The 17,023-nt window shown below is 36.7% G+C and overlaps 1 protein-coding gene across 2 annotated transcripts; it reads right to left on the bottom strand.

Annotated features, from left to right (window-relative positions):
- Window positions 1–1,667: 1,667 nt before the first annotated feature.
- On the bottom strand, window positions 1,668–15,641 carry LOC105332240 (blood vessel epicardial substance). 2 transcript variants are annotated; one of them, XM_066071909.1, is made up of 8 exons: window positions 15,555–15,641; window positions 13,971–14,202; window positions 13,356–13,545; window positions 12,216–12,338; window positions 9,292–9,397; window positions 6,378–6,530; window positions 3,446–3,602; window positions 1,668–2,348 (listed from the first exon to the last, which is right to left on the bottom strand). In XM_066071909.1, the coding sequence occupies exons 2-8, from the start codon at window positions 14,185–14,187 to the stop codon at window positions 2,230–2,232; spliced, it is 1,065 nt and encodes a 354-aa protein (XP_065927981.1). In that variant the 5' UTR covers window positions 14,188–14,202; window positions 15,555–15,641; the 3' UTR covers window positions 1,668–2,229. The 2 variants fall into 2 exon arrangements, with proteins under 2 accessions (XP_065927981.1, XP_065927982.1); XM_066071910.1 differs by lacking the exon at window positions 3,446–3,602.
- Window positions 15,642–17,023: the final 1,382 nt, after the last annotated feature.

A 17,023-nucleotide genomic window follows, 5' to 3' on the forward strand; every position in this document is an offset into this window, starting at 1 on the left:
AAAATTGATTTTATTGTTTAAGGTCAAGATCTAGTAAATGATTCCAGACTGTCTTTTTGGTGTTTGAACCATTATGACGTCATAACATGATTTGATGAATCTTTTCCCGTATTTTACGGCTTTAAAGGAATTATGTAGAAAATAAAACAAATAAATTTTTGATATTCTATACTTAATCACGGGAAAAGTAATCCCGGTACCTATATTCAATTTGACATCATTTTAAAGAGGAGGTCAAGAGCTTGATTAATGCCGTTTTTGGAGAGACTAGGTATTCTAGATATATTTCATTAGTCAAATATGGACAAAACTCCGAGATTTGTTACTTTTATCCTTCATATTCCATAAAAAATGGTTGTTTAAAACATGATTTTTCATTGTGTTTACCATAAATTTAAGCCCCGATACACCCTATGAAACAAAGATATTGTTATGTAGCATCATTAAAAGGTATTCAATGTATAACGACCACATTTTGTACCTTATAAATGAATGGTCCAATATTCTTAATCATGATATCATTTTGAAGGTGTTATCAAATACAAATACTCCACCAAAGGAATTTTCAAAATTTTGATTATGGTCCAACTAATTACACCTTGAATTTTGCATTGAAGTCTATGGGCAATGTATGTTTTATTAAGATATTGTAAAAAGTAACCTAAAATTCATAAAACTCTTTTGGTTAATACATGCATAGACTTTCTCTTTATTTAAATATGAAATAAAATGAATCATTTACCGCAGATATTTTGAGAAAATTAAAATTTTGTTTTTTTCATCAAGGGGAGATAACTCTTTTTAAAAAAGTTAAAGTGCAAAATGACCAGCTCCTGATATGTTGTCTGTCATGTGAATTTCGTTCATTTCACTTTCATAGTTACCTAACAATACATATTTAACTAGTTTAAAATGATTCAAAATTGTTCAATATCCCTTCATTAGACATTGAATACCAAACCGGTTTTACAAAACAGCTGATCTTGCTAATTTACTCCCTCCGTGATCTGCGATTTGTATCGATTTATTTAATAAGATAATTCATTTCATCAGTAAGGGAAATCAATATTAATAAAAGCACTAAAAATGATTATTTTTGACGTCGTCGCGTCGATAACTAACGCGCGTTATTCAATTTGTCTGCTCACCTGACGGCAGTTATTGGGACGACGACGTCAAAATAAAGCATTCAATGCTGTAAAATTTACATTCCACATATTTTGGTGTTGTAAAGTGCGTTGAAGGCTACCGCAGTTATAACACTGTAATGCACACAGAGTACTTAAAGGTTAAAATGACGAGTTTTATTATTACGTCAGAAACGTTTAACGCTGTAAACTGCAACGCCACAAGCGAAAGTCAAAGTTCACGCTTACGGCTGTTACAGTGGCTCATCCATTAATATGAACTTACTCTAGGGTAAGATTGGAATTTTATGGGATAAATCACATTAGCAGTCAAAGCAAGAAGTTATAAGAAATGTAAATATAAGCATTAAATTATGATTTTTTGAAAGATTTAGTCATATAACGAGCGTTACTCAATTTGTATACACACACCGCTGCAGTTATAAGACTGTATTTTTTCAAAAAATAATGTTTTAATGCGATAATAAGTACTAAACCAATCCTGTTTTTAAAATGCACAGACAAATAATAAAATCAGAGTATATTTTATTTTCATTTAATTGTTTTATTATTAGTAATGTACATATCATAAACATTATACACTGAAGCCACATCATTTCAAAGTTAACTACGGTAAATCATAAGTTTATTAATGAATCAATTTACTGCAAAGAAGTAACACTCAAAACTTGCTTTCATTAACTGAAGCTTGCAGCAAATGTGACTATAAGGTGTTCTTCACTGAGGATATACCTCCACCGTCGACACTTACATCTAATGCAACGATAAATATGCTCGACATAGATATAGTTATATAATCCCCAAGAACCAGCAGGATTAAGGACTTTTCTTTCGCATGAGGGAAATGTTCATAATTCTAATTCTAAAACCGACCAATGTATATTCAAAGGTACATCAAATGTAATTTCCATTTCCAAGTTTACAATGAAAATTCCATTTGTATTTACCTTATGCATCAAATGTTAATCCAATCGCCGTCTTTTGATCACAAAAGACCACATGTAGTATGTATCTACGAGATTCCTTGAAACAGGTTTTGCTCTTGCTTGGCTGTGTGTTTTAGTCAAACCAGACACAAGTTCTAACACCCAACGGAGGACCTCGGCGAGACCGGGGATCTCAGAACAGCGCCAGGACCGGAAGTCCCTGAGACTCCATTCAGTAGTTCCGTTCTTTCTGTGTCAGCACACGTAGAGCTGTCTGCAGATAATAAAACCCCATGTTAGATATAAACATAGACTGCGACTTGTAAAAGATATGCTTCTTAAACTGTACAAAGGTTGGTAGGGGGCTGTATAGTTGTGGCAATTTCAGGCTTTTTTTTTATCTCCGTACGAAGAACACTTCTGTATATAATTATAGTAAATGTTCAAAATGTTAAGTTAAAGTATTTGATTTTTTCTTTAATAAATGTTAGAACTGCTGTCGAACTGTGCAGCTAGAGACTTATTTTGAATATTTAAAAATCTGAAAATATATGAAGGGGGTTCATTGGTGTCCTCTCTACAACCATTTGTTTTTTATGCATAATTTGCATACAAAACAACATTTAGAATCTCATATCTATTGTTTTTCTTTCACCAATTTTTTTGTCAGCTTTTTGCAGAAACAAGCCAGTTCAAGAAATGTTCACATTCTTATCCTCAAATATACTAAGTGGCCGCACATTCCCCTTAAACTTAAAATCGTTAAAACAAAATTTGCTTTTTATTCATTTTTTTTATATCACGCACTTACTTTGCGCATTTTTAATGATCTGAAAGTTTTCCACGTAAACAGGCATCAGACTACAAATAATAAATGATTGTACATTATAGATTGCCAGACTTGTGAGGGACCTAACGAGCAGAACTATCGACAGATGACGGCTGCCCTTCAAAAGAGTTGTAAAAGGTGCGGGGGAGTGGGAATCAATAGTAAGAGTGCTATCAAGGACACTTGTACTAGAACGGTCTAACAAGATGGATAAAACATGCGCATGCATAAATATCCTAAAATGCAAACATGCTTTCAATCTGTCTTTTATTATTGATTTTACAATCTTTCAAAAGTGTCTACATGTAGATTACTGCTCCTCTAATACTAAGTATTTCATAAAAAACAATAAAATTGATTGTTTATCACCTGTAATGACAATCAATAGTTACCAACAAACGCTGCTTCAATCAAATAACGTTGATATTCTCACAATGTCATTTCGTTTTATACTGTCCTTCATCATCATAATATTGAGTCCTAAATATGCAAGAACCATTTACAATTTTTAGATTGTTTTGCAGACAATCTTTTAGATGTACCTTCCAAAGTCTCCTCTGACTGCGCATGCGCCAACCCTGCTTCCCGTGACAGGTTTTGATTACAGGTGACAGCGGACGGAAATCCTTGCTGGCCCTTCCCTACGGCGGAGATACTGGGCAACCTGATGTCTACCCGAAATCCTTTCGTGCGAGCAAGCTTCAAAACACCATAAAGATGGCTCTATCAAAATTATAATTATATTTGGTTCTTCTCAGTTTAAATGCCATCTTTAAATGCTCCAAAATTCGTTCGAAGTTGTTTACAATGTTGTTAAAGTCGACTTGATTTTGTAGTTATGTTTTGTGTAACAATTATTGCGATAAGTGCATGGTGAGATTTATCTTTTGTAAAAGTATTCTGTGTTCATTATGTTTTAATACTACCTAAAGACAAAGAAATTCTAAATGTTATCAATTCTTGTAGCAAAATGTTTATAAACTAACATGAATGCTTAAACTTAAATCAAAAAAGTTTTTGATATACATTTTACCGATTGGAATGTGTTCTTGTCTTTATCCAGTAGCTTATTAATTCCAGTGAAGTTCAGTGTTTAAACATTCAGTGGGTGGTGCTTACTGTTTGAAAAGCACCTCGTCTGTTTGAGTGAAACTCGCTAACTCTCTGACAGAGCACCTAGACTGTCTGGAACTCGCTTACTGTCTGATGGAGTACCTTGTCTGAGTGAAACTCGTTTACTGTCTGATGGAGTACCTTGTCTGAGTGAAACTCGCTTACTGTCTGATGGAGAACCTTGTCTGAGTGAAACTCGCTTTCTGGCTGATAGAGAACCATGTCTGAGTGGAACTCGCTTACTGTCTGATGGAGTACCTTGTCTGAGTGGAACTCGCTTACTGGCTGATAGAGAACCATGTCTGAGTGGAACTCGCTTACTGTCTGATGGAGTACCTTGTCTGAGTGAAACTCGCTTACTGGCTGATAGAGAACCATGTCTGAGTGGAACTCGCTTACTGCCTGATGGAGTACCTTGTCTGAGTGGAACTCGCTTACTGTCTGATGGAGTACCTTGTCTGAGTGAAACTCGCTTACTGGCTGATAGAGAACCATGTCTGAGTGGAACTCGCTTACTGTCTGATGGAGTACCTTATCTGAGTGAAACTCGCTTACTGTCTGATGGAATACCTTGTCTGAGTGAAACTCGCTTACTGTCTGATGGAGTTTCTTTTCCTATTGGCACCTCGTCTGTTTGAGTGAAACTCGCTAACTCTCTGACAGAGCACCTAGACTGTCTGGAACTCGCTTACTGTCTGATGGAGTACCTTGTCTGAGTGAAACTCGTTTACTGTCTGATGGAGTACCTTGTCTGAGTGAAACTCGCTTACTGTCTGATGGAGAACCTTGTCTGAGTGAAACTCGCTTACTGGCTGATAGAGAACCATGTCTGAGTGGAACTCGCTTACTGTCTGATGGAGAACCTTGTCTGAGTGAAACTCGCTTACTGGCTGATAGAGAACCATGTCTGAGTGGAACTCGCTTACTGTCTGATGGAGTACCTTGTCTGAGTGGAACTCGCTTACTGGCTGATGGAGAACCTTGTCTGAGTGGAACTCGCTTACTGTCTGATGGCGTACCCTGTCTGAGTGAAACTCGCTTACTGGCTGATAGAGAACCATGTCTGAGTGGAACTCGCTTACTGGCTGATGGAGTACCTTGTCTGAGTGAAACTCGCTTACTGGCTACTGGCTGATAGAGAACCATGTCTGAGTTGAACTCGCTTACTGTCTGATGGAGTACCTTATCTGAGTGAAACTCGCTTACTGTCTGATGGAATACCTTGTCTGAGTGAAACTCGCTTACTGTCTGATGGAGTTTCTTTTCCTATTGGAACTCGCTTACTGTTTGAAAAGCACCTTGTCTGAGTGGAACTAGCTTACTGTCTGATGGAGTATCTTATCTGAGTGAAACTCGTTTACTGTCTGATGGAATACCTTGTCTGAGTGAAACTCGCTTACCGTCTGATGGAGTTTCTTTTCCTATTGGAACTCGCTTACTGTCTGATGGAGTATCTTATATGAGTGAAACTCGCTTACTGTCTGATGAAATACCCTGTCTGAGTGGAACTCGCTTACTGGCTGATAGAGTATCATAACTGAATGGAACTCGGTTATTGTCTGATGGAGTATCTTGACTGAATGGAACTCGCTTGCTCTCTGATGAAGAACATTGTCTGAGAGGAACTCGCTTACTGTCTGATGAAGTACCTTTACTGTGTGGAACTCGCTTACTGTCTGATTAAGTAACTTGTCTGAGCAAAACTTTTTTGAGTAAACCTCTCTTCCTGCAGAATACCTTGACTGGGTGGAACTCGCATACTGTCCGATGGAGAACCTTGTCTTAGCGGAACTCCCTCTTTGTCTAATAGCGTACCTTGTTTGAGTGAAACTCGCTTGCTGTGTGGTGGTATACCTGTTTTTAGCGGAACGTGGTCACTGTCTGATGAAGTACCTTGACTGAGTGGAACTCGCTACCTGTCTGATAGAGTACCTTGTCTTAGCGGAACTCCCTCACTATCTGATGGCGTATCTTGTTTGAGTGAAACTAGCTTGCTGTCTGATGGAGTGCCTGTTCTTAGCGGAACATGATCCCTGTCTGATGGCGTACCTTGTCTGAGTGAAACTCACTTACTGTCTGATGAAGTACCTTGACTAAGTGGAACTCGCTTACTGTCTGATGAAGTACCTTGACTAAGTGGAACTCGCTTACTGTCTGATGAAGTACCTTGACGGAGTGAAACTCACTTACTGTCTGATGAAGTACCTTGACTAAGTGGAACTCGCTTACTGTATGAAGGAGTACCTTGTCTGAGTGGAATTCGCTAACTCTCTGACAGAGCAACTAGACTGTCTGGAACTCACTTACTGTCTGATGGGGTACCTTGTCTGAGTGACACACCCTCACTGTCTGATGGATTACCTTGTCGTTAAGGGAGTACAACTTGTTTGTGATGTCCCGCCCCAGGACGGTACGTAGGAGGTTGGCCAGGTAAGGTTCTTTAATCAGCAGGTACTCCAGCCCACCCCTCTGCCAGAACATGAATCGACAGGTCGACGTGGCAACGATGGAAACCTTGTTCAAACAGGTAAAAGCATATTTATAAGGACACAGAACTAGGATTGATTTGAACATATTTTTATTGTACAAAAATTCATTTGGGATTGGGATAAGTTCCATAACTTAGACCACCCTCTCCCATATAACTAGGATTCACAAGGTGGGCAACAATTTCCTTGCAAAGGCTCAACAACAAATAAAAGCAGCAAACACATGCGCGTTCACCTGTTAAAAAAGGATCTAGACACAATTTGAGCTCAAATTATTCGCAATTTTTTTTTTATCTTTTTAATTTTGGAATAGCATGGGAAATTGTAAAGCAAAAATTCAAAGTCAAATATTGATATTATGATTTTATTTCAACACTAACAGTTTTAATCGAAGCTAACTGCTTTATACATCAGGTAATTAATAAAATTATGATAAAACGAGTGGAAGATTGATAGATATTGTAAAAGCGTGTGTCTTTAACCCAAAAATCCAGAAACGACAGCAAAAGAATGAGTTCTCTTGATTTAAAAGAAAACAATTTTAACTTTATCAATATTGGTTAAAATTCATTCGAATTGCTTCGTGAATTTCAAAAGAATAAAACCTATTGAACTTTAATTTTAGATAGTATTTTGGTTTTAGTGGAACTTTTTACATAATGTAGCCTCTAAATCTTGGAGGTACAGGTACGACTATGAAATGAAATAAATGATTGCAATGAATTTGATTATTATTTCTTTCTTGAGTAATTTGAATTTAAAAATTGCAAGAAATAAGTGAAGCTAGATATCATATACATGTACATGTACGTAATGTTTCGTAATAAGTAGGATGAAATGTCAAAAAGTGGCATATCAATCAAATTGTACATAGTACATTTCGTATTGCCAGTGTATTCCTGATACGTCCACTTCCCTAAAGATACATTAGGTTTGGATTATCATTAAAGGCTCGTAAAAAGACACATTCTAGGTTAATCCAAAGCGTGGCCCGATCCTTTAGCCCCTTACACCACGCGCTCAATGCTATTCTCTCTACCAACGTATCAAACAGGACACCGGGGACTTTGAACGATAATTTATAGTCAGTGATTAGCGGGCTTGAAAATGGTACTAATGAGAAATCGATACAGCAGCTTTAGTCCCTACACTGTTAGGTGATAATGAGGGGCTGTAGCTGGAATTTCCTGGCGTGCTGCTGTATCCGACATCACAATTTATTGAATCGGACTGTGTATTTGACAGGACATGAGAGGTTATTACGATTAAAAGCTAGAATAGAAGCGGTAATCCTCTTTTGAAGACTGATGATTCTTCTACTTTTGTAGAAGCCAAATGATTATTCAAATTCAAAAAGATAAGAGAAAAAAGAGCACAGTTGTGCTGTCATTGGCTACGTTTGATGTATACAGGAATAGGTTAATAATGACTAATAAAGGCTCATATAATTGCCGGTCCCACTGATGAGAAACCAATCTACATACAGACGTTGGTGAGACAGACATATACGGTCAAGGTTAAGACTCTGACTTTGATTCTTTTTTAAGGTCTAGGTCGAAAGTCTGGCTTTACAATAAGTAGCTTATATATTGCGGTTTTCATGTTTGACGGTTTGTCTATAACGCACAATGTAAACCCAAAATAATTTTTTTCTTCCCTTTTGTAGAGAGACCGTTCTGATTTGGTTTTTGTTGTATTTAAAAAGAATGTCACTATGGATTTCTTTTAGATGCTACTCCCTGTGCAAGATTTATAGGACAAAAGAAGCATAAGTGTATACGTTTGACTCCTACTAGCAGTGTCATATATATATGACTCGTTCTATTGTTTGTTCTGTTTCAGCAGTGAACCCATTTTGACTGCATTCAATATGACACCAAATACAGCGTACAGCCATGCAAGTACCAGATATAAGTACAGGTAACAAATACAGCGTACAGCCATACAAGTACCAGATATAAGTACAGGTAACAGCCATGCCAGTACCAGATATAAGTACAGGTAACACAATCTATTTTTATCACTCTTTAAGTTGAGGAAAAAAATTATGAGCTGACCTTTCTACGAAAATAAGGTTGACAAATTATATCAAACTGTTACCATCGTTTGATAAAAGTGTATGTTTCACTGTATGAAAATGTCATACATTTTTAATATAAGAAGTACATATGTCTATGCAATGGTGAAAAGTCTCCATCTTTAAACAAAACTTTCCTTATTTTAAAACAAACTATTTAAGTATAAAAAAATTAATGTCTATGGTTATGGTTCTGTATAATTTTGCAAAAGTAGTTACGACGCCAATGAATACACTAAACATGTCACACTGCGTTAACAAATTACGCCACTCTTTACACTGTGTTTCAATACAAGCATGGTGAATGTAGCAATAATGTTATAGGCTACACTGTATTCCAAAAGGACTTTTAATGTAGTGAGTACCAAGATATAAAAACACTTAACAATTTATTTCTATGTGGCTCAAGACGTATAGTTGATCAAAAGAGTTCTGTATATGTTGGTGTTCATCTTTTTAAAGAAAACAATTATTACTGTGTAAATTATTATTCATTTGCCCCCGGGTTTTTTTTTAGCCATTTTTGCCTTCAATGTTAGCGTGCGAATTTAGAAATGTGCGAATTCAAATGTCTCAAATAATCGATCTCTCTTTAAACACAACTGTGTAGGCAAATACAAGACGGGGCGAAAGTGTAGAAGAGCAAAGATTATACGGGACGAAAATAGACCTGTATACAGTATATATATAGGATTGGCTGTTACAATACCTGATACTTCTCGTCACCGGACACCGCCGACTCAAACTCTGGAGAGTCGATGAACTCCTTGGCAACCACGTGGTGAAGTTCCTGATGATGACTGTATACGGCCATTCTGAAAATAAGATAAAACACAGCAAAACATTAACCACAACGACAACAGGCACGTGCACGTAGCATTGTTTTTTAAAGTGGGGGGGGGGGAGGAGGACGGAGACTCATCCAAAAAATCTTGACAAGCAAAAAAATGGGGCAACTTTTCAAAAATCAGGTTAATCCGGTGGAGGGATGGGAGGGGTAAATCTATAACTTCAATTTCACTAATAATTTTCTATTTTCATTCCAATTTTTTCATGCTCCCGAAAAGGGGGGGGGGGAATAACTCCGTTTTAATTCATTTTTTTAAATGTAAATTTAAGAAAATTAGTTGCTGCGAGAAAAAGTGGCAGGTGGAGGGGGCAGGCCCCCCTGCCCCCCCCCCCCCCCCCCCTCCCCCGATGTTACGTGCTTGGACAATTCAGTTATTTAAGTTACATGTAATTTAAAATAAAACACTTTGAAATCAAATTATTCAATATCCTTCCTGTCTCCATCTCTTTCTCACTTTTTCTCAAACTCTCCTAAAAGTCAGTCCTGATCTCACCTGGCTGGTATTGGACTCCCAAATACAGAGAGATCTCACTTTGTTTCTGTCTTATGCTTCTGTTTGCTTCTCTATATTTTACTCACCTGCCGGATGTTAGGAGCCATAGTCTCTCTCTCTCTATCTCTCTCTCTCTCTCTCTCTCTCTCTCTCTCTCTCTCTCTCTGGATATTAGGAGCCACAGTCTGCCTATGTCTATTTGTCTCTCTTCTCTCTATCTCACTCACCAGCTGGATATTAGTAGTCCTTGTCTGTCTGTATATTTATTTCTCCTTCTCTCTATCTCACCTGCCGGATATTAGGAGCCCCAGTCTGTCTATTTGTGTCTCTTCTCTCTATCTCACTCACCAGCTGGATATTAGTAGTCCTTGTCTGTCTGTATATTTATTTCTCCTTCTCTCTATCTCACCTGCCCGATATTAGGAGCCCTAGTCTGTCTATGTCTTTTTGTCTCTTCTCTCTATCTCACTCACCAGCTGGATATTAGTAGTCCTTGTCTGTTTGTATATTTATTTCTCCTTCTCTCTATCTCACCAGCTGGATATTAGTAGTCCTTGTCTGTCTGTATATTTATTTCTCCTTCTCTCTATCTCACCTGCCGGATATTAGGAGGCCCAGTCTGTCTGTCTATTTGTGTCTCTTCTCCCTATCTCACTCACCAGCTGGATATTAGTAGTCCTTGTCTGTCTGTATATTTATTTCTCTCTTCTCTCTATCTCACTCACCAGCTGGATATTAGTAGTCCTTGTCTGTCTGTATATTTATTTCTCCTTCTCTCTATCTCACCTGCCGGATATTAGGAGGCCCAGTCTGTCTGTCTATTTGTGTCTCTTCTCCCTATCTCACTCACCAGCTGGATATTAGTAGTCCTTGTCTGTCTGTATATTTATTTCTCTCTTCTCTCTATCTCACTCACCAGCTGGATATTAGTAGTCCTTGTCTGTCTGTATATTTATTTCTCCTTCTCTCTATCTCACCTGCCAGATATTAGGAGGCCCAGTCTGTCTGTCTATTTGTGTCTCTTCTCTCTATCTCACTCACCAGCTGGATATTAGTAGTCCTTGTCTGTCTGTATATTTATTTCTCCTTCTCTCTATCTCACCTGCCGGATATTAGGAGGCCCAGTCTGTCTGTCTATTTGTGTCTCTTCTCCCTATCTCACTCACCAGCTGGATATTAGTAGTCCTTGTCTGTCTGTATATTTATTTCTCTCTTCTCTCTATCTCACTCACCAGCTGGATATTAGTAGTCCTTGTCTGTCTGTATATTTATTTCTCCTTCTCTCTATCTCACCTGCCAGATATTAGGAGGCCCAGTCTGTCTGTCTATTTGTGTCTCTTCTCTCTATCTCACTCACCAGCTGGATATTAGTAGTCCTTGTCTGTCTGTATATTTATTTCTCCTTCTCTCTATCTCACCTGCCAGATATTAGGAGGCCCAGTCTGTCTGTCTATTTGTGTCTCTTCTCTCTATCTCACTCACCAGCTGGATATTAGTAGTCCTTGTCTGTCTGTATATTTATTTCTCCTTCTCTCTATCTCACCTGCCGGATATTAGGAGCCCTAGTCTGTCTGTATATTTATTTCTCCTTCTCTCTATCTCACCTGCCAGATATTAGGAGCCCTAGTCTGTCTGTATATTTGTGTCTCTTCTCTCTATCTCACTCACCAGCTGGATATTAGTAGTCCTTGTCTGTCTGTATATTTATTTCTCCTTCTCTCTATCTCACCTGCCAGATATTAGGAGGCCCAGTCTGTCTGTCTATTTGTGTCTCTTCTCTCTATCTCACTCACCAGCTGGATATTAGTAGTCCTTGTCTGTCTGTATATTTATTTCTCCTTCTCTCTATCTCACCTTCCAGATATTAGGAGGCCCAGTCTGTCTGTCTATTTGTGTCTCTTCTCTCTATCTCACTCACCAGCTGGATATTAGTAGTCCTTGTCTGTCTGTATATTTATTTCTCCTTCTCTCTATCTCACCTGCCAGATATTAGGAGGCCCAGTCTGTCTGTCTATTTGTGTCTCTTCTCTCTATCTCACTCACCAGCTGGATATTAGTAGTCCTTGTCTGTCTGTATATTTATTTCTCCTTCTCTCTATCTCACCTGCCAGATATTAGGAGGCCCAGTCTGTCTGTCTATTTGTGTCTCTTCTCTCTATCTCACTCACCAGCTGGATATTAGTAGTCCTTGTCTGTCTGTATATTTATTTCTCCTTCTCTCTATCTCACCTGCCGGATATTAGGAGCCCTAGTTTGTCTGTATATTTATTTCTCCTTCTCTCTATCTCACCTGCCGGATATTAGGAGGCCCAGTCTGTCTATCTTGCTGATTCCCTGGCTGGCGTATACCTCCCCCTCGTGCAGTGTTCCCAGGGTGCAGTAGTCGGGGGACACCAACTTCTTGTACAAATGTCTTTCAGAAAAGAACATATCATCTTCAGAATAAACATTGTTTGCAAATATTAATGAATATTTTCAAATGTCTGTTAAAAAAGAAAAATAATGCTGTTGAGAAAGATCAATTAACTCTTTAAAACAAAACAAACATCTGTTGGATTTTTTTATTCAGAGTTAAAGAAATGTTTTAAGATAAAAAAAAAACAAAAACATACGTAGGGGCTTAATATAAAAAGTTTAATTTTTTGTGTGATGTAATTTATAATCAATTTTTGCCTTAGCAAGTCTCAGATATTTATATTAATTACATATATTATGTGATTCATGTATGCAATACCTTTCATTTCAGTAACATCATTTAATTACAACATTTATTTTTTATTGTGATCCAAATAAAATGTTATTGGGTGATTCAGCTACGGTCTATATCATGTTAACCTATGACGAACAGATAAACTTTACACAATTAGAAAAATCTAAAAGAAACCTTGAGTTGCTTGAGCAGGGTAAAGATAACCCCTCCAGGTCTTAATGCATCTTAGCCCAGGACCTCTTGGTGCTGAAACCGTGACCTATACGCCATCTTGGAAACCAATATAACTCACTATAGGACTCTAACAGTTAAGAACTTGTAAACATAGAATCAATCCAGGAAATTACATAAATCACCACGGGACATGCAGAGAGGAGTTGGAAATACTACATTTGTATAGCATTGACCCCTCCCCCTCCTTCCCCCATCGGCTCCAAATAAAGCGTGGGTTTCTAAGAGAATGTAACAAGCTCATCTTTAGATCATTTCACAACTTACCGTGGGTCCTTTTGGGGCTAAACGATCTGACCTTGATCCCAAATTAAGACATTTACAATTCAGTGCGGGCCATAGCTTTTCAAGTCAAAGTTTCTCACTCACTCGATCTTTTGCTGACAAATGAGAGAAGCGAACGATATCACTTGATTTGGGGAGATGGATGTGCGGGACTCTAGATGACAATAATGAACTTCTCTCTAAGACCACATTAATACGACTGACCTCGGGACTCTGAGGGGCTGGAACACGGTGACGTAGACGCCCTCTAGGTCGTCACAGAACTTGACGGGGCGGATGTTGTACAGGATGACCAGTGTCTGGATAGCATTAACCACCATAAAGCTGAAGTTCCAGGAGAAGTAGTCCGGGGCACACAGGATGACCCAGGACCAGATGGACAGCAGCAGGAAACCTGGAGTGAAGTACAAAATGGGAGTCGAGATCTCTAAATACACTGTCTGCTTTGATTTCGTTACCGTTTGAAAATAAGGAGGAGGAGGAGGAGGAGGAGGAGGAGGAGGAGGAGGAGGAGGAGGAGGAGGAGGAGGAGGAGGAGGAGGAGGAGGAGGAGGATTTTTTTATTTGGATCAATAATGATTACAGTGACACTGTTACCAACGTAACAAAACAGGGATGTTCATGCTGCTTATGCTGCCAATAATCACAATAATTGAATAATAATCAATATTTGCCTGTTTGTGATTTATGTTTTAATGATGCTGTCACTTAACAAAAATGATGATGATGATGATGATGATGATGATGATGATGATGATGATGATGATGATGATGATGATGATGAACGATTTAAATACCACAGTATTGACAATTGGATACCTAACACAAAGCATGAATGCATGAACAGGACCCCGTGTTTTCCCCCTGGACAGGCTACAGCCCCTAGGAGCACGCCATTGGCCATCTGAAACAGGTAGTGCTGGGGTGGTATCCATTGACACGTGGACAAAAGTTCAGTGGAGTTCATGACCTCAGGGTCCATGTGTGGTGTCAAGGACACTGGTAGTGACGTGTTCACAAGAGAAGGTGTGGACATTTCAATCACTTGTCACTGAAAAGAAATGGTCAGTTGTTTAACCAGATAAAATCATGAAACTGTCTTGGGGCGTTTTGGTTTTATTTAATTTCATCACATTATTAATATTTAAACTTATTCAATGGGATTTATCAACTAAAAACAATTATCTTGAAATTTATTGATACCCATGGCTTGGTTGTCAAAAAGTGCTTTTAGCAATTTTGTTGCTTCTCATCTTTAATTAGAAAATACAATAACATCCTTTCATCAAATCTTAATTCATGCGTTATTGATTCCAACTTACAATATCATAAAGACAAATTACCCTAACATAAAATGAAAGGGTTTTTGAAAATACAATAATTAGCAAACTTGGCATCAACCAGTTTGTCAAGTTCAAAACTATGTGATAATTACATAAGGTATTAAGTGAATGAATCAAAATCCCCACTGAATTAAACTTACAATACATTGTAAAGCAATCAGCAGTTAGCAATAACCTACATCAATTAATCGTATTTAATTCAGCTGCTCTGGTGTGGAGGAGAAGGTCGGATATACAGGTGTTTTGTAAGACGTAGGGATAGAATTGTTTTTTTAATTAATGTGTCCGACCAAAATACGCAAAAGAGATTTTGTACCCAGCAATATGAATGCATATGTATACAATGTAATAATAAACATATGTATACAATGTAATCATAAACATAGGTATACAACGTAATAATAAACATATGTATACAATGTAATAATAAACATATGTATACAATGTAATAATAAACATATGTATACAATGTAATAATAAACATAGGTATACAATGTAATAATAAACATATGTATACAATGTAATAATAAACATATGTATACAATGTAATAATAAACATATGTATACAATGTAATAATAAACATATGAATACAATGTAATAATAAACATATGTATACAATGTATTGATAAACATATGTATACAATGTTTTAATAAACATATGTATACAGTGTAATAATAAACATAGGTATACAATGTAATAATAAACATATGTATACAATGTAATAATAAACATATGTATACAATGTAATAATAAACTTATGTATACAATGTAATAATAAACTTATGTATACAATGTAATAATAAACATATGCATACAATGAAATAATAAACATATGTATACAATGTAATAATAAACATATGTATACAATGTGATAATAAACATATGTATACAATGTGATAATAAACATATGTATACAATGTAATAATAAACAAGACTGTACAAACCGCATACAAAGCATACTACAATATAATTCATACTTGTATAGAGACCTGATATAGACTTTGGACGGAGAAAACCCCTAGTACTTTCAGATGATGGGGCTATTAATATTAACTTACCTTTGTGACGAGTCCGTCTCCTTGCATTGACTCTGTCTCTATAGATGACACAATATGGCGTATGTGTATCTCCGTTCTCAGAATCAATACGGTTAAAAAGGGAGGGTAATGCCGCTATATCACCATTCCGTAATTCACAGATACATTTTGCATTTTGTAAATGCAATTTCTTTTATTTTGATGATTAAGAGGGCTATGGGATTGAGACCGTTTTGAAACTATGTAAATCTCTATGAAGAAAAGTTCTAAATCAAGACATAAAAAATTACAAAGTTCTAAAAACTAAAGTATGTGATCTTTTCTTTGCTAAATACACTTTATAAATTTAAAATATCATATCTAAAATTTTAAGGTAGATCAGATATGGATGGTGATTTGGTTAAACCACCCACCCTCCTTAAACACTCCAACAGCCAACCCCAGGTAAAGAATGAAACGATAGAGCGTGAATAAAAAAAGTAAGAGATTGCTAGAAAATTAAAAGAAACAGTATATCCGACGAACCTTTAGAAAACATTACAGAGATTTATAATTAACCAAACCAAGACAGGAAACAATATCACTTAAAGCAGTGATCATTTACTAATTTTCCAATATTAACTTCCTAAATTTATGATACCAAGTATTAAAAGAACATATTTTTTCATAATTTACACATGTACCTAAGATTTCATTTTATTTCAATAAGAGTTCGCTTCTTCATAACATAAAATTGATCTACTTAAAGAAAAATAAATATACAGATAAAACCAGGGCCAGGTTACATTCACTGAACTGATTCTGGGTGAACAACCTATTAAGGGTAATGAGGTTTTTGTAAACAACAGTTGATTGTTTTCAAAACAAGGTACAGATAACGTAACCGATATACAGACAATTTATGTTTAGAATTTAACTTTATTTTAGTACCTTTACGTACGAAGTGACCTTAAAAAGTCATCAAAAATCTTTACTTTAAAAATCTTATCCGAAATAGCAAGTGAAGGGAAGTATTATCAAGACAATGTTTTGATAAACCCCAAAAAATCTAAACAATCCCGGGTGGACAACGGACGGGTGTCTCAGTCCGTTTTCTGTTCAGGTATGGCCTGTTCTCCTGTTTTGCAATTCTCTTTTCCGTTGTGTGTGTTAAAGGGGGGGGGGGGGTTATAGATTGCCAATTAGACTTACATACTTATATTAAGTTTATTATAAAAAAAAAACAAAAACAAAAAAACAAAAAAACAAAAACAAAACAAAAAAAACAACAAATTAAACAAACAAACAAAACAAAACAAAAAAACACAGGTAAATTATTTGCTTGCACCATTAAAAGGGCCATAATCGTTTTTATGTAAATCATAGAAAAGGAAGTCAGCGATTAAGAAGATCATGCATATATAGATTAAGGGGTGAAATTCTGTAACTCACCCTTAAAGAAAAAGTTTGACCCGTACATTAGGTTGATATTCTCTATAGGGTGATTGAAG

The sequence above is a fragment of the Magallana gigas genome, chromosome 9 (assembly GCF_963853765.1).
Source record: "Magallana gigas chromosome 9, xbMagGiga1.1, whole genome shotgun sequence".
Taxonomy (NCBI): domain Eukaryota; kingdom Metazoa; phylum Mollusca; class Bivalvia; order Ostreida; family Ostreidae; genus Magallana; species Magallana gigas.